Raw genomic sequence first — 19,362 nt, 5'->3', positions numbered from 1 at the left:
GTGTTGAGAAAGAAAATACAGATCCACAAGGAGAAGCAGAGAGTGTGGCAGCTTATTAAAATAACCGAGATCATGGTGGTTGACCAGGGCTGTAGTGGTGAAGTTAGAAAGTGAATGGATTTAGTAAATTATGTAAAGGCTAAGTTTAGCTGATTTGTTTTTAGTCTGAATATGGCACATCAAAGAAAAAATATTAAGCATAAGTGAAATATTTTGGGCTTGATCAAAGGGAAGGATAGAAGTGATTTTTGCTGAGATGGCAAAGACTAGCAGAGGAACAGGGCTTCCCTGGAGGCTCAGCTGGTAAAGAATCCACCTGCAGTGCAGGAGACCCTGGTTCAATTCCTGGGTTGGGAAGATCCCCTGGAGAAGGGATAGGCTACCCACTCCAGTATTCTTGCCCTTCCCTGGAGGCTCAGATGGTAAAGAATTCACTTGCTATGCAGGAGATCTGGGTTCAATCCCTGGGTTGGGAAGATCCTCTGGAGGAGGGCATGGCAACCCACTCCAGTGTTCTTGCCTGGAGAATCACATGGACAGAGGAGCCTGGTGGGCTACAGTTCATGAGGTTGCACGGAGTTGGACATGACTGAGCAACGTTAAGCACAGCACAGCAGAGGAACATTTGAAGGAGAAGTACTTAGTCTTTACAAAATGTTAAGCTTTGGAATCCTATGGAAGTGATAAGTAGAAAGTTGGGTGTGTGAATCAGGAGTTCAGGGGAACACCTTCAGGATGGAACTAGACATTTGGAGGTTGTTAGAGTTCTGATTGACGTGCAGTACCATGAGTGTGCATGAGCTGTCCAAAGGATTGAATGCATCAAGGGAATGGGTACCCTCCAATATTTAACTCTGTTTTATAACTCTTCTAGTAAATTTTATTTGAAGGAAGGATGACTAAGCATATGCTAAAAATGTTGTTTTATTGTTCTTTAAAATTTGAAATAGCTTTGCCCTTAATTTATGAATGTAATATATATTTATAAATATATAAGCCTAGACAGCATATCAAAAAGCAGAGACATTACTTTGTCAACAAAAGTCTGTATAGTCGAAGCTATGGTTTTTCTGGTAGTCATGTATGGGTGTAAGAATTGGACCATAAAGAAGGCTGGGCCTGAAAAATTGATGCTTTCTAATTGTGGTGCTGGAGAAGACTCTTGAGAGTCCTTTGAACTGCAAGATCAAACCAGTCAGTCCTAAAGGAAATCAACCCTGGAAGGACTGATGCTGAAGCTGAAGCTCCAGTGCTTTGACCACCTGATATGAAGAGCTGACTCATTGGAGAGGCATTCTTTCCTGCTGCTGGGAGAGACTGAGGACAAGAGGAGAAGGGGATGGCAGGGGATGAGATGGTTAGATAGCATGACTGACTCAATGGACATGAATCTGAGCAAACTCCAGAAGATAGTGAAGGACAGAGGAGCCTGGCATGCTTTAGTCCATGGGGTTACAAAGAGTTGGACATGAACAATAAAAACAATTATGTATGCATTTTTTCCTCAAGATAGTGATTAAATTTTTAATAAAACATTCTCTTTCATATCTGAAATTGTATCATTTTTCCTGTTTTTTTTTTTTTTAATCAGACATTCTATTCCTTAGTCCTGGTCACATTTTTTTTAATACTCTTGAGGCTCTACCAATGTCCAGAGATCCTTGATTTTCCACTCACAATGATGAAATAAAATGGAATTATTTTAGGTAATTTATGTGGATTCCCTCTACTGCCATGTATGAAAATGTGTTTTCCTCCCTCTTCTCTCCTTTGAGGGGTTTATTGAAAGTTCTGTTGACAACAGAAGGGCTGATTATTGATCTAGTTCCCTGGGAAGTAATGACCAAGATTTCAGAAGTGAAATGAGGGGCACTCAATTACCAGCATGAGTTAAATTTTATTCTGATGACCAGTCTCAAACCTGTTGCTTGCACTTTGTTATTCTTTTATTAGAAAAATGACCTTTATTTTATTTTGGCCAGCGATTAACGCCACGCTGTCTATTTAACCGACATGAAAGTGGAGAGAAACGTGTGGAGACAACCATTTAGTGGACTTTGTTGCATGATGTCCTGTTGCACTCCTGCCTCGCATGGTGCATTTTCCACATTACCAGCACTGAACGTGGAGCCTTTGTGTAGTTGGCAAATCAGCTCCTCCTTTCACTGTGGTCCCTTTCTAGTATGTTGGGGTGTTGGTGTCTTTTGTTATGCTCTTTCTGCTATCTATTTCTATAAGCTTATTGCTTTTCAGAAAATTATTAAGACACTAAGTTTTATAATTATAGATGGAGCATTGGTTTATGATTAATAACTCAGGTAATGAATTTGGCAGGAACATTCTCAAATTTTCTTCCCCCAGTTATTAGCTTTGTGAATTTGGGAATGTTACTTAAGCCTAGTAAAAATATGGTTTATTTTTCTTTAAGGGGTAATAATCAGACCTAACACAAAGGATTACTGTCAGCATTAAGTAAGGAACTATATATCAAGCCTGGTTTCTTGAGATTAGTATATGCTTAATATTACTATTTGGAGTAGGAAATGGCAACCCACTCCAGTATCCTTGCCTGGAGAATTCCATGGACAGAGGAGCCTGATGAGCTGCAGTCCATAGGATCACAAAGAATTGGACATGACTGAGTGACTAAGCATGCAATATTATTATTAACAATAATAACATGAGTAACATTATTTAAAAATTTTACATAAGTGATATAATGATAGATTTTATATTCTGATTTATTGTCTGGTTGTGTGCCAATTATGTAATTTTAATTCTGGAAACATTTATCTACATAGTATGAAAAAAACATGTTAACAAAACAAAAAGCACATGTGCATATATCCACATATTAAATGTATATCAAATGTTATGATCCTGCTGAAAACTTCTAAGAACGGCTACAGGGGAAAATCATTGTTTGCATTTCTAGGATTTTTCTCATCCTTATGTTTCTTTTTATAGACAATTTTTTTTCCCAGTAGTTGTAGGTTCACAGCAAGATTGAACGGAAGGTGGTGTTGCCTGATAGCTCAGTTGGTAAAGAATCTGCCTGCAATGCAGGAGACCTCAGTTTGATTCCTGGGTCAGGAAGATTCACTGGAGAAGGGATAGGCTACCTGCTCCAGCATTCTTGGGCTTTCCTTGCGGCTCAGCTGGTAAAGAATCCACCTGCAATGGGGAGACCTGGTTTCAGTCCCTGGGTTGGGAAGATCCCCTGGAGAAGGGAAAGGCTGCCCACTCTAGTATTCTGGCCTAGAGAATTTCATGGACTGTGTAGACCATGGTCCATAGGGTTGCAAAGAGTCGGTCACGACTGAGTGACTTTCACTTACACTTACTTACATGTAATTCCCACCCCACATTCATATGTGGCTTCCCCATTATCAAAATCCTTCACCTTATTTATTCATTTATTGACACACAGTCACCCAAATTACTTTAAGGTTCATTCGGTGTTATACATTCTATTGGTTTAGACAAATACATATCAACATGTTATACATGTATAACTATATGGGCTTCTCTCGTGGATCAGATGTTAAAGAATCTGCCTGCAATGCAGGAGACCCAGGTTCGATTCCTGGGTCAGGAAGATCCCCTGGAGAAGGAATGGCAACCCACTCTAGTATTCTTGCCTGGAGAATTCCATGGACAGAGGAGTCTGGTGGGCTACAGTCCATGGGATTCAGAGTTGGATAAAACTGAGTGACGTTCACTATTGTAACAACATGTATCCATCATTAGAGTTTATCATACAGAATAATTTCTCTGCCCTAAAAATCCTCTATGCTCCAAGCATTCATCCCTTCCTCCTCCAGTCCCTGGAAACCACTGATCTTTTTACTGTCTCCATAGTTTTGCCTTTTCTAGAATGTCATAAAGATGGAATCTTTATGTATGTAGCCTTTTCAGATAGACTTCTTCCACTTAGTAATATGTGTTAAATTTCCTCCATGTCTCTTCATTTGTCTGACAGCTCTTTTCTCTTTAGTGTTGAATAATATTCCATTGTCTGCATGTGCCAGAGTTTGTTTATATCATTTTCCTGCCATAGTTTTCTATGGCAATTAATTGGCATCTTCTATAGATGTTCTACATATGTCTTACAAACTTGAGTGTCATATAGATGTATTGTTTCCAGTGCCCAAATTTATCTCTGCTACGATCTATGCACTATTTATATTTCATAGAAAATATACATAAGTAGGATTACAAAGAATACTATGGTACTAATATTCAGGACTGAAAGATCAGAATTAATTGGATTAGTTTAGAATCCGGTTGGTCAATTATTAAGAATGTGTGGAGGTAATGGAGATTTGTCTAATTTTCAATTGGTGAATTTAGATTAATGAAGATTTGCTGATTTGCTTTTCCACCAACACAGGATTTTTCAGCTGCAAGTGTAAAGAAGTACACGGTTCAGCTGCAAAACCTATAATAGCAACAACAAAACCTATCAGATTCCACAAAAAAAAAAAAAAAAAAAAAAAACTGAAAGCAAAATGAAAGACTAATATGAATAATCCTGGAACCAGCCTTTGTAATTTGTGATTATGAATTTTTCTTTTGGCAGTTTGACATTCTTCATGGTCAACATAAAAATGAAATGGAAGAAGTATCAGGACTTATAAGGGAAGAGTCAAAATCTCAAAACAGCAATGACAGAGTGGTCTATGAGTTAAGAGCAGAGGTAAGATTTTGGATAGAGTAGTGTACTAAAACATTTCTGAAGATTATTAAATGATATGCTGTCCTAAGAAGTAGAACTGGGGAGTCTTAGGTTATTTTATGAAAAAGAATGCTGCTGAAAATAAAAAAATAATACATCAGTTTGCATGTGATTTACTTATTTATTTGGCCACAGTGCAAGGCATACGGGATCTTAAGTTCACTGTCCAGGGATCAAACCCATGCCGTCTGCAGTGGAATCACAGAGTCTTAACCACTGGACCACCAGGGAAGTCTGGTGATTTAAAATGTGATTTAAAATACTGTGAAATCATGTTGGTCCAACACTATGTCTGAATTATCTGAACGTTACAAAGACATTATTTGACTGAAAAAAGCACCCGATAGCTGATACATTTTACTGTAAATAAACACATTAAAATGTTGATTAGCTGCCTGGGATCTGATATGTTAAGATATTATCTGGAATAATGACATACAAGTTTTGTTGCATGTAGTTCTTGGTTGAATTTCACGTGGCCTTTGCCTAGCTGTAGGCAGAACAATGTCATTTTGGTTATAGTTAATCCATATCTTAGATATACCAAGAAAAATAGTGGAAATCTCTATATTCCACTCCCACACCAACAACAACAAATTAATTTTCAGATGATACACTCTGTTTTATTAGCCTTGTTGATAACGAAGGAATTATCCTCAGAGATAGGAGGGGAGAATAAATTGTTTGTACTTTATAGAACACTGTGTTAGTGCATTAAAAGTGGGAAATCATAAATTATTTATTTTGTAACAGGTAATTCTGGAAGATGTCTTAGATACAAATGTGTAGGAACAATTCAGGAAATGGAATTAAGCAAGTGAAAAATAGACTGGGAGGAAAGTAATTTGTATTAGAAGACTTCTCCCTTATAAAATTCTGTCAAGACTGAATTCACACCACAGTGCTTTATATCAGGTGATATAGCACAATGGAAAATGCATAGATTTTGGAGCAAAAATGGCTCCATCACTTACTGATTAGTTTATCCTGGTCCATTGCTTAAGCCTCTGAGTCTCAGTTTACAGGTTGTATGGAAGTAAGAGGAAATACTGGGTACCACACAGGATGTTTCAAAAGATTACACGCTGCAGGGGAAAAGTGTTGGAGGCAGAGTGCTTTACTGTTGGGAATTAGCTGAGGTAGTTAGCTCTGCCTGAGATTAGTTTTTCCCTTGTCACCTCTTCTGAGTCATATAAGGAGTGTTGGGTGAGGCAGGGCATATGGAGACACCCTGATGAGAAAGACCGACCTGTTGAAAACATCTCTTCCTAACAGTTACGTCAAAGGGAAAAACAAATGATGGCTCTTTCAACTTTTGTTTTCTAAGAGGAACCAAACCATCAGGGTAGATACCGCTTCTTGGACCTGAGATCTGAGAAGCATCTTTGACGAGGTACTGAACAGCACGTAGAATACAGGCTTATTTAGGAGTTAGAGACAAATGCATGGAAGTCACATATGGGTATTCTTACTCTCCTCAAAAGCTGGCAATTTTGTCTTAGATCCTCATTTTCAGGGTATTTGGGGAACCATAGCAATACAGGATCTCTGATGCGCAACTTTTTTAGTTTGGTGTAATAGAAAGTTCCGAGACTCATTTGAGGAAACCATTTCACCTCCATAGAGCTCAATTATGTATCTTAAATTCTATACAGTTTGCCCACCTAAAGACACTTTCCCACAAGACATTCAAGCACTGTGAGACATAATTTTGCTATTTTGAAATTCTTAGTGAAGCTCTTAATGCTGAAAGCTAATGTAGACATGAATTGGCTATGTCTTTGGCTGTGTGCACTTGAATGCTATATTCAGCTGAATTAAACTGAAGAAAGAAGACTTTTTTCAAAAGAAAACAAATATTGGGAGAAATTCTTAGAGGAACAGTGAGCCCCTGTGTGTGTGTTGTGTAGGTGGGTATATGTGCTCATTTGAATTTTAAACCAGGATAGAAGCTGTGATCTTGTTTTTGAAAAGAAGACATAACCATTGCATTGGTTCACTTTTTACACTGGTTATATTTAGGTCTTAAGATCATATCATGACTTTTTATGTTTGTATAAAAGTCATTGGGTGATTATACTGTAATTTAATATAATCTATTTTTTAAAATCTGCTTACTTTTATTATTAGATATATAAATCTGCCGGCAATGTGGGAGACCTGAGTTTAGTTGCTGGGTTGGGAAGATCCCCTGGAGAAGGGAAAGTCTACCCACTGCAGTATTCTTGCCTGGATAATTCTGTGGACAGAGGAGCCTGTCTGTGGTCCATGGGGTCTCAAAGAGTGAGACATGACTGAGAGCCTGACACTTTCACTTTCACATGTAATCAACACTGCAGTAAATATGCATGGGTAGACACATCTTTAGACATTCAAAAAATGGCTTAGGTTAAATTCCTAGAAATAGACTTTTTCAAAAGAATGTTTATTTTTTTCAGTATTTTATATACACTGCCAAATTGTCCATTAGAAAATTATATCAATTTATATTTGTACTCACCTGCAATGTATAAGTATGTTCACTGTATAGCCAACAATATATATTATTGTTTTTTAATACTTCCCTAGTTGATAGGCCAAAAAGATCATTTTAATTTGTATTTTATTGAACTAAATACACACTTCTAGTTGTTTGTTCATTTTTATTGGTATAATGTTTATTGTAATAGCTACCATTTGCTGAGAACTTACTGCATACATCAATATATACTGCTGGGTTGTTGAAATATAAAATCTTATTTCATATTTTAACACTTTTAGGTTCTGTGTATTCTTAGCTGCTTTTAATGGAAAGCATCCTAGAGAACTTAACCTTGCTCAAGGTTACAAAGACAACTTCAAATGTTATTGAGATCATCTTTTACCTCTGTTCTCCTTTAGTTCCAATTTCTCAGGAACGCACACTCAGGTCAGATTTTCAGCAGGTTAGGAGCTTAGTTAGCAAAGGTTACCAGCTCTGAGTTAAATCCTGAAGCCATGTGTTATCAGCAGCCAGTAACTGACATTGCTACCTTGGTTTCTCCTCTTCTTGTGGATTTACTAAAGCAATGACTCTGGAAATGTGATTGATTTTAATTGTTGGAATTAAAAAATAGTGTTTTCATATCAGACATCATGATTTTCTAACCATTGATGATTCTTATGTATCATGGACACCTTTTTTGAAACTGTTTGTTGCTAATACCCACCAATTTGATAACAATATTGTTTTCACCTATTGTTTAGTCACTGAGTCGTGTCTGAGTCTTTGCGACCCCGTTAACTGCAGCACACCAGGCTTCTCTGTCCATCACTATCTCCCTGAGTTTGCTCAAACTCATGCCCATTGAGTCAGAGATTGCTGTTGTTCAGTCATTCCGTCGTGTCCAACTCTTTGAGGAGTGTGTTTTGCTTGTCTTTCAATCTGCCCAGCCTCTTTCAGAAGTAGTTTAATGACGATCTTGGAAATTGGATTGGTCAAAGAAATTTAAAATGCAGCCCTGAGTTAAAAAAAGGCTCCATAGTATTTAAAACATTGACTTTTCTGGTCAGCGTGTGATGAGGTGAATTCTCTAAGCATGGAGTCATTTGATAAATAAATGTTAACATGTGCATGTGTGGATGTGTTAATGGGGCTTCTCTGGTGGCTCACACAGTAAGGAATCTGCCTGCAGTGCAGGAGACCTGGGTTCAATCCCTGGGTCAATGAGATCCCCTGGAGAAAGGAGTGGCTACCCACTCCAGGATTCTTGCCTGGAGAGTTGCATGGACAGAGGAGCCTCGAAGGCTACCATAGGGTCACAAAGAGTAGGACACGACTGAGAGACTAACACCACCATGCATATATGCATATGCATAACCAATGCATTTCATTTTTTCTCCACATTTAAGATCAAGACCCCTTGAACTAGAAAGGAGAGTTTATTTAGAATGGACATGGACTGGCATTCCGAGTGAAGAAATCATTACTTCTTTCTACAACCTAGCTCTTGCTCGAAAGCAAACTCATAATCAGGAAACACTCGCATTACATTTTTTAGGCCAAATTTTTGGGTTATTTTCCAAGAGAAAATAATTAGTTTATCTTGTATTATTCAAAAAAAATGTATCACTTACAATTCAGTTTCAAATTTTCAGGAGTTCTGATTTCATATTTCTTTTCTGTGGTTTGCTGTTTTTTCTTCTCACCTATTCACACATTTACATCTTATTCCTGTTTCATCTCAGAAAGATTAAGTCGATATGCTTTTCCCTTAGTTGTTGTAGTTTAGTCGCTCGGTCGTGTCCAACTCTTTAGTGACCCCAGGAACTGTAACCTGCCAGGATCCTCTGTCCATGGAATTTCCCAGCAAGGACACTGGAATGGGTTGGCATTTCCCACTCCAGGGGGTCTTCCCATACTTCTCCCCACTTAACTCAGTAAGTCACATAGAAACTCTGAACACTATACGTGAATCAAACATAAAGGACTCTCCCTGTTGAAGAGAAGTGGCCTTCCGCCAGGTACCTGGGAACCTAAGAAATGACATGAGGTGAGTTCCCTGATTTTCTTTTCCCTGCATATATCCCACGGAGAAGGCGATGGCACCCCACTCCAGTACTCTTGCCTGGAAAATCCCATGGATGGAGGAGCCAGGTGGGCTGCAGTCCATGGGGTCGCTAAGAGTCGGAGACGAGTGAGCGACTTCACTTTCACTTTTCACTTTCATGCATTGGAGAAGGAAATGGCAACCCACTCTAGTGTTCTTGCCTGGAGAATCCCAGGGACGGGGGAGCCTGTTGGGCTGCCGTCTATGGGGTCGCACAGAGTCGGACACGACTGAAGTGACTCAGCAGCAGCAGCAGCAGCAGCAGCAGCAGCATATATCCCAGAATTGGAGCTGAAGAGGCCAGAAACCTGGAAATACAATAGAATCAGATGAAAACAAAACACAACTGAAATCCGTTTGCTTTAATCGAAGGACCAGGGAATGGCCAGCTTAGCAAGACAGGAAACGTCTGGACGAGAAATGTTCTAACCCACCAAATAACTACAGAGAACAGTGGTGCTCCACCTCAACTCCCGTTAATGAAGCTGACCAGGGAGCCTACACTTCCACTCTTGCAAGGCAGTAGAAAGTTGCTCAGTCCTTTCTTCTGAAGTGGTGGCATCAAAGACTGAGTTGGAGCCAGGGTCTCATCCCCGTTGGGCAGTAATGAGACCCCCAGACGTTTTCCTTGGTGTCAGTGAAAATCAGGTGGGGAGCCTGTATTTCACCTCCACCCTCTGCCCCTAACAAGGTCTAGTAGAAGCGGGGACTCCATCCCCCTCCAGCAGGGGGCATCCCCACCCAGGTATCAGTGGGGGTTTGTGGGGAACCTGGACTTGTACCTTCATCTGGAAGTAATGAGTTAGTGCTGTCTCTTTACCTTTCAGAATGGTGTGTCAGAGGGACCCACCTATGTTTAGATAAAATAGAGTCTCATAAGATAATACTGAATATGTTCAGAACACAACTGAATATTACTCATCATTCAAGAACCAAAATATCTCAGAGTGAATGAAAAAGGCAAGCAAGAAATGCCGATTCTGCAAAGACAGAGATGTTTGCATTCCTTTGCAACGATTTTAAAGTGGCCATCATAAAAATGCTTTAATCAGCAATAGTAACCATGCTTGAAACAAATAGAAAAAGTAGCCATGCATAGCCACTTGTGTTTAGCCCCTCAGTCATGTCTGACTCTTTGCAACCCCATGGACTGTAGCCCACCAGGCTCCTCCATCCATGGGATTCTCCAGGCAAGAATACTGAAGTGAGTTGCCATGCCCTGCTCCAGGGGATCTTCCCAGTTCAGGGATTGAACCCTAGTCTCTTAGGTCTCCTGCATTGATGGTGAGTTCTTTACCACTGGCCCCACCAGAGAAATAGAAAATACAAAGAAGAAACAAATGGAAAGATTAGAAGGTAAAAGCATAGTAACCACAATTTAAAAAAAAATTATGAATGGAAGGGAGAAGGGAAAGAATTCAGTCTGAAACAGTCTGGAAGAGAAAAAACCTTTGCTAACAAGGATTGTGGTAGGGGGCCTGTGGGATGCTAACAAATATCAAACATTTAAGCCTCTGGAGGCCAGTGTGAGAGGAGATATTATGTGGGCTGAAAATATTACTCAAAGAAATAGAGTAAAAATTTTCCAAATATAGGAAAAGGGTCAAATCTGCAGTCAAGATGCTTAGCAAACCCCAATTAGTATAACCTTAAGTAGGTCTACATCAAGACACATTAGTCAATGTGTGGATAATTAAGAAAAAATCATCTTTACAACAGGAAGGAAATTACACCTGAGCTATAGGGAAGAAATAATCCAAATGACAGTGAAAATTGCATCAGAAACCATGGAGGCCAGAAAAAAGTAGCACACACTTGTCCAAATTCTAAAAGAATTGTCAACTCAAAGTACTATATCCAGTCAATGTGTCCTTTAGGACATTTTCAGATGAAAGAAAACTAAGATAAATTGTCTCCAGTAAGTAAGCACATGAAAAGATGTCAATACATGAGCCATCAAGGGAATGCAAATTAAAACCACAGTGAGCTTGTAACTACATACTTATCAGAATGGCTAAAATAGAAATTAGTAACAACAGCAATGCTGGTGAGAATGCAGAGCTACTGGCCATGCACCTTTCTGTAGGAAATGTAAATCATACAGTCACATAGGAAAACAGTCTGGTGGGTTCCCAAATAACAACTCTCGTATGACCAAGAAATTGCACTCCTGGGTATTTCTCTTTGAGAAATGAGAATGTATACTTGCAAACGGATATCCACACAAACTTACGCATGGATCTTTAAAGCAGTTTTGTTTGTAAATGCCAAAACTTGGATACAAAAACAATACCTTCAATGAGGAAACAATAAGCCTTTACAACCATACCTCGGGATACAGCTCAGCAGTTAAATGGAATGAATTTTTTATCTGTACAGCAATCTGGATGCATCTTTGGAGAAGCATTTTGAGTGAAAAATCTTAGAAGATAACATAAGCCCATAATTCCATTTGTATTACAGTACTGAAATTACAAATTTTTCGAAACAGAGAGCAGATTAGTGGTTTCAGGGGATGAAGGAGGGATTGGAGGGGAGTGTGTGTGGCCATAAAGAGGCAACATGATACATCCTTCTGATGAAAATGGCCCCTATTTTGACTATATTATTGTTGACATCTGGTTATTACATTGTTACAACTATAGAGTTGTAAGATGTTACCACTGGGTCAAACAGTATATATGGCACTTGGAATTTATTTTAATCATTTCTTACAACTGCTTAAGAATGTACAATTATCTCAAAAATACAGTTAAGAACTTCTAGTCTTCTCTCAGTATGTATGACAAGTTCCACCCTTTCTATATACTCCTCTGAAAATAGGCATCTTTATTTCCATTTTTGGGGTCCCAGAGACCTGAGTCCAAATTCTTACCTTGGCACTTTCTTGCCATCTGGCTTCCTAACAACTACATAGGTTTTCTTCTTCTTTTTTTAGAAAATACTTTTTATTTATCTATATTTGGCTGCCCTGGGTCTTTGTTGCTGCGAGGGCTTTTCTCTAGTTGCAGTGAACAGGCTCCTCAATGCAGTGGCTTCTCTTGCAGAGCATGGGCTCAGGGCACACGGGCTTCAGTGGTTGCAGCACGTGGCTCGGTAGCTGCTGCTCCCAGCTCTAAAGCACAGGCTCGGTAGTTGTGGTGCTCGTGTTCAGTTGTTCCATGGCATGTGGGGTCTTCTCGATCCAAGCATCAAACGAATGTCTCTTGCATTGGCAGGCAGATTCTTTACCTGTGAGCCACAAGGGAAGTCCCTACGTAGGCTTTCTGAGTCTGTTTGATTGTCTGCAAAATAGAGTTTAAGTAATAGCTCATCTAAAGGAATTAATTCATCCATATATGTGAAGTACTAAACATAGTATATTATATATACGTAGTAGGCATGTAAGGAATACATATTTTCTCCCTTGTTATTCAAATTTCATTTTGTAGATCCTATATCGGAATGACAATCAGATTTTTACACATTAGTAACACTGTAGATGATTCTGTGATATCCCATAGAAGACTTCAGGATACTTCTATAATATGCATGTGTTCTTCCTCTCCTCAGCTGTAAACTTTTTGGAATTTAAGGCACTGTCTTACAGTAAGGACTTCCCTGGTGGCTCAGACGGTGAAGTGTCTTGCTTACAATGGAGGAGACCTGGGTTTGATCCCTGGGTCGGGAAGATCCTCTGGAGAAGGAAATGGCAACCCACTCCAGGACTCTTGCCTGGAAAATCCCATGGACAGAGGAGCGTGGTGGGTACTGCACTGACCACAGATTCTGGTGCCAAATAGGTCTCCAGTGAGGGTGTTGCATCTTTTAATGTGAATAATCTGGCTCCAAAATTAGTCTGTATACCTGCCAAAGGGGTGGAATCCTTTCCTATTCTTGAATCACCAAGTGTTTTGAATCATATCTTTTCACGCATTGACGCTTAGGCAAATCTCCAGTGATCATATGGACAAAGACCATGAGAGTCTGGAACTGGAAAGAACCTAAAAGTTACCACATAGTCCTTCATTTCACAGGGTCCCTTTCCGACATTAGTGAATTACCCACAGCGGCACTGGATGTGTCCCCCTCCCCACGCCTTTGACACATTTTCTCTGATGCTTCCTTCATATTAAAATCTTTTCACATCATATGAGAATATGCTCTTTATTTTTTAATTTATTTTTAATTGGAGGATAATTGCTTTACAGTGCTTGTTAGTTTCCACCGTACAACATGAATCAACCATAAGAATACACATATCCCTTCTCTCTAGAACCTCCCTCCCACCAATGCTCTTTAAATCCCTTCTCTCTAGAACCTCCCTCCCACCAATGCTCTTTAAATGATTTCTTTTTCTTCCTAATCCTAACTGAATGCAGTATGATATAAGCTGAAAGAACCAAATATATTCATTTTTCTCTTTTTCAGAATGTCTATATTTATTTACTTTTAAAATGCTGCTTATTAAGACAAAAAGGCCCAGATGGGCAACATGTTAAATTTAACTTGTGATTATATAAGTAGTCTTCTTTATTTTGCTTATGCAGGATAAAACATAAACATTTTGTAACATAAGATTTTTTCACGTTCAGCAATTGTGTCATTGTTGGGGTTTAAGGCAAATTTTCTCCATGTGTGCGTACCAACTGGATTCTCAAAATGACAGTGAAATGAAAAACAAAGCCAGGCAATGAAATAGTAGTTTATATGCTCATCCTCTCATTGTCTAATTCAGTCATTTGTTCAGCAAATATTTATCAACAATATCCAGTATGCTTGGTACTCGAATTAAACACCGGGGTTTCAATAGAGTGGTTGCCACCTTGGGAAGCAAACCAACCAACCCAGACAGTTAAACCCAGTGTGTTAGGTACTTAGATGGGTGGAGAATAGTGATCTATGTGAGCTCATAGAAAAGGTGTTGAGGATGAGATGTGAAGGATGAATAGCATCGAAGTTACGTAAAGAGGAAAAGTAGAGGTAAGGACTGTGAGTGGTAAAGGGAGTAACAGGTAAGACTGCAGTATTGCCAGCAAATAAATGTAATACAAAGAATGTTCTGACTGTTACACAATAGGGAGGGTCGAAGAGGATCCTTCCTGGTGGGCCTCTGTTCTTAGTAAGGGATGCAAAGAAGAATCTGAAGTCTTACAGTGGCAAAAACTAGTTTATTGAAGAAAGAACAGAAGAACACCTCAAGGAAGAAGTGGGCCAAACCAGGAGAGGGACTGGCAATGGAATGATGAGATACATGGTTTTCAAGACAAGGCTTTTACATATTCATCTAGGTGGGCATGGAATGACAGTTTTGATTGATTGTTGCAAGTTGCAAAGCAGCAGGCTCTATTGCTCATGTCTTTCCCATAATTCAGCCTGTTCTAATTAGATGTATGTATGTATAGAATATTTATGAGACTTTTATAGGCTCCGGGCTGCCTAAGGTCACTTGAGAACACAGCTGTGCTTCAAGGTGTAATGTGCCCAAGTTGGAGAAGCCCCTGTGGTTAGTTTGTATCCACTGTGTGCCCAGGGAGCCCCAGAGTTGGAAAAGTCTGTGGTTATTTTGTATTAATAGCCTATCCATGAGCTCTCCTGGGCCACTTGCAGCGTGTCTAGGGTGGGGTTTAGAGATTATCTTGCATCTTTTTCTGTTAGACCACCCTGTTTTGCTCACGTCTAACTGCATAATTTGACTTGTAAAAAAAATTAGAGCATTTTTGTTGAGTAGGAGAATATATTGAAGAGTTGGGTTTTGTTTTTTAACATATTGGGATATTCAGTTCAGTTCAGTCACTCAGTCCTGTCTGACTCTTTGTGACCCCATGAATTGCAGCACGCCAGGCCTCCCTGTCCATCACCAACTCCCAGAGTTCACTCAAACTCACATCCATCGAGTCGGTGATGCCATCCAGCCATCTCATCCTCTGTTGTCCCCTTCTCCTCCCGCCCCCAATCCCTCCCAGCATCAGAGTCTTCTCCAACGAGTTAACTCTTCGCATGAGGTGGCCAAAGTACTGGAGTTTCAGCTTTAGCATCATTCCTTCCAAAGAACACCCAGGACTGATCTCCTTTAGAATGGACTGGTTGGATCTCCTTGCAGTCCAAGGGACTCTCAAGAATCTTCTCCAACACCACAGTTCAAAAGCATCAATTCTTTGGCACTCAGCCTTCTTCACAGTCCAACTCTCACACCCATACATGACCACAGGAAATACCATAGCCTTGACTAGACAGACCTTTGTTGGCAAAGTAATGTCTGTGCTTTTGAATATGCTATCTAGGTTGGTCATAACTTTCCTTCCAAGGAGTAAGTGTCTTTTAATTTCATGGCTGCAGTCACTATCTGCAGTGATTTTGGAGCCCCCAAAAATAGTCTGATACTGTTTCCCCATCTATTTCCCATGAAGTGATGGGACCAGATGCCATGATCTTCATTTTCTGAATGTTGAGCTTTAAGCCAACTTTTTCACTCTCCTATTTCACTTTGATCAAGAGGCTTTTGACAGTAGATAAAAAATTCCTCCTTTTCTTCTTACTCAACTATATGTTATGTTGTTTGTGCAAATAATTTGATTACTAGGAGAGGAACATAGTCTAATTAGGAGCAATTCATTCCCAAATTTTTTTTTAAGGTAAGGTGGGAGGGGGAACACAGAGGGTAGAAAGTGTTTTATTCTCTGTTTTAAAAGAGAAAATGTTTTCAAGGTGTTTTCTTAAATTATAAATTCAATTTTTAATTCTGGAAATAACATATGGTCCTCCTGTGCTTCCCTGGCTCAGCTGGTAAAGAATGCAGGAGACACGTGTTTGATTCCTGGGTCAGGAAGATCCACTGGAGAAGGGATAGGCTACCCGCTCCAGTATTCCTGGGCTTCCCTTGTGGCTCAGCTGGTAAAGAATCTGCCTGCAATACGGGAGACCTGGGTTTGATCCCTGGGTGGGGAAGATCCCCTGGAGAAGGAAACGGCTACCCACTCCAGTATTCTGGCCTGGAGAATTCCATGGACTGCATAGTCCAAGAGTTCGCCAAGAGTCAGACACGACTGAGCGACTTTCACTTTCACTGTGCTTCCCAGGTGGCGCTAGTGGTAAAGAATCTTCCTGCTAAGGCAGAAGACACTGGTTCAGTTCCTGGGTGAGGAAGTTCCCCTAGAGGAGGAAAATAGCAACCCACTCCAGTATTCTTGCTGGAGAATGCCATGGACAGAGGAGCCTGGTGGGCTACAGTCCTTAGGATCACAAAGAGACAGGTCTGAAGCGACTTACTGCATGCTGTGCTAGGATCTATTAATAGTAATTCAGTGGTGTCAAAAGTATAAATGAGCCTGACCTCAGAGAACTGCCTTCAATGGGAGAAAACAGCTTTCATCAAAAAATCATACAGTTCATTGCATATGTTCAACTCTAGGGGAGCTACAAAGTCGATGTGCGTGATGGTGGGGGAGTTGGGCTAGTTAGGAATTTTAGATGAAGAAATACCTGAGACTTTATTTACTGACATACTTAAATGGAATCTTTTTTAATGAGAAGGGTGTCATATAATTAGAAATCTGGTGCCATCATAATTTAATTTTCTGAGATTGCCACAATAGGTGTTGATTTGAATTCTTTTAAATCACTTGTATCACATACTTCTTATTGACTTTACATGTTCTAGCAAAGAAACCTAGATTACTGAGAATATGGTGAATGTATCAGAAATGATTATATAATTTTGAAAGAGGATATTGACGTTTGCAAGCAGGTTAATTTAGAAGCCTGTTAGTGTTATGGATTTAAGCATTCTGGCACATTCTGAGTTCTTATTGATGAAATTCAGGAACCAGAATCTATAAAAAGATATGTGATATGAGTAAACCATCAGAGAAAAATAATATTCTTGGAAAAGTGAAAATCAAACTGTCACACATGGATATGCATTCTGGTCATTTAGACAAATATAAGTCTAAATAGTCCAATTATCCAAGATGAAATCTGTCACTTGTCCTGGAGTTACAGAAAACTGATAAATATAAAACTGAATAATGGATGAAAACCAGTGATCATTTAACCAGGAAGTATTAAGTGCTTCAAGTAACAGATTTTATTTTTTCAGAAAGGGTTTTAAATGATGTAGAGTGAAATGCAGGATTTGAATGTCTTTACTTGGGTATCTCAACAGCAGTATCTTTTCCAGATGACTAGGTCTTTGGGAAAGTTTTCTGGCTAAGTTAGATTGATGATTTAATTGTTGTTGTTCAGTTGCTAAGTCATGGCCAATTCTTTGATCCCATGGACTGCAGCATGCCAGGCTCCTCTTTCTATGCAATTCTCTAGGTAAGAATACGGGAGTGGGTAGCCATTCCCTTCTCCAGGAGATCTTCCTGACCCAGGGACTGAACCGGGGTCTCCTGGATTGCAGGCAGACTCTTTACTGTCTGAGCCACCAGGGAAGCCCAGTATCTCCTGGAGTATGCTCAAATTCACATCCATTGAGCTGGTGATTTAATTACAATCTGAGATTTAAAGTCTTTAACTGTAAATTCTTATTAACTTTCATTGGGTAGAAAACAGTCTCCTAAAGATTGGGTTGTCAGAGGTAATAGAAGAAATTGCATTAATCAAAACTCTTAAATGTTAGAGTCTCAGGATCAGCCTATGTCTTCAGAAATCCCTGCACATTTCTGAAATCCCAACCTCGAGGGACCTTGGGTTTTCTCAGTGTCCTCTGGTTTCTTAAGATCGCTGCTGTGATGCCCTCTGGGTCTTATTCTCTTTGGTTCACACACATGCATTTGGGACTTCTGTTCCCTTGGCCTGCAGGTTCTGTACAGTTTTTTCAAGATCCTGCTTACTGCTTTCCATGGGAGGAATAACGGAATTTAGCTAATTCATTTTATAATGCTATTAACACTTTTGTGTCTTCATATTAAGTATTCCCCTCAATGCTTCAAATTCAAAATGGCTTTACTACATATATTACAATATAGTTGCACTGAATCAGGATTCAAATCTCCAGTAGAGAGAAATATTCTGTTTCATGCTAGAGGCATTTGATTGAGAACTTTCCTATTATCATCCTCAAAAATGCTGCCCTTAGAAAATGTGCTTTCGTATCAAGAGAGACATTGTGGAAGCATGTGCCTTAAACTAGATGAGGAGATGGGAAGAAGACAAGGTACAAATGCAAAAGACGAGAGCCTTCTGTTTCAAACCTCTGAGAGGTTGAAAGAAAAAAATAAAATGGGAGGAGTGCATAATGAGCATAACATACTCGGGAGTATGATTTGATGTGTTTACATTTGACTACATTTGATGTGTTCAAAATAGGCTTCCCAGGTGGCACAGTAGAGAATCTGCCTGCCAGTGCAGGAGATTCATGTGACCTGGGTTCCGATCCCTGGGTCAGGAAGATCCCCTGGAGAAGGAAATGGCAACCCACTCCAGTATTCTTGCCTAGGAATTCCCATGGCCAGAGGAGCCTGGTGGGCTACAGTCCATTGGATGGCAGAAGAGTTGGACTTGACTGAGCGACTGAGCAAGCAGGCACAGTGTATTCAAAATACATTGGTTTCCCATGTACCTATTAATATAGCCTGGTGAGTATAAGGTTTTAAGGGCCACACATACTGAGGAAACCAGTTGCTAGTTCTGATCCTCCAGGTCTCAGATCCCTTGTTAGTATCCATACTTCCCTCTGTAGGTGATGTCTCCTCTTGCAGGATGTCCACCCTGATTGGTCTGCTGTCTTTTGCACACTGTCTTTCTGACTGTGCCACGTGGTCTCCAGAGAATGCTCTGTGGCTCTTGGATATTTATCTTCCCTGTTGCGTGTGAATCAAGGTTTCTATGCTGCTGCTAAGTCGCTTCAGTCGTGTCCGACTCTGTGCGACCCCATAGACAGCAGCCCACCAAGCTCCCCCATCCCTGGGATTCTCCAGGCAAGAACACTGGAGTGGGTTGCCATTTCCTTCTCCAATGCATGAAAGTGAAAAGTGAAAGTGAAGTCGCTCAGTCGTGTCTGACTCCTAGCGACCCCATACACTGCAGCCTACCAGGACCCTCCGTCCGTGGGATTTTCCAGGCAAGAGTTCT

The 19,362-nt window shown here is 39.9% G+C and overlaps 1 protein-coding gene across 2 annotated transcripts in view; it reads left to right on the top strand.

Annotated features, from left to right (window-relative positions):
* Positions 1–19,362, top strand: part of CCDC102B (coiled-coil domain containing 102B) — a 282,031-nt gene that overhangs the window by 71,734 nt on the left and 190,935 nt on the right. For both annotated transcript variants that reach the window (XM_059881014.1, XM_015460067.3), the window contains exon 5: positions 4,583–4,699. In XM_059881014.1, the coding sequence (XP_059736997.1) occupies positions 4,583–4,699 (117 nt within the window). The remainder of the gene's footprint in view (positions 1–4,582; positions 4,700–19,362) is intronic.

Source organism: Bos taurus, chromosome 24 (genome assembly GCF_002263795.3).
Source record: "Bos taurus isolate L1 Dominette 01449 registration number 42190680 breed Hereford chromosome 24, ARS-UCD2.0, whole genome shotgun sequence".
Lineage (NCBI taxonomy): Eukaryota > Metazoa > Chordata > Mammalia > Artiodactyla > Bovidae > Bos > Bos taurus.
The sequence above is the reverse complement of the archived record's forward strand: the minus strand, read 5'-3'. Positions and strand labels throughout refer to the sequence as shown.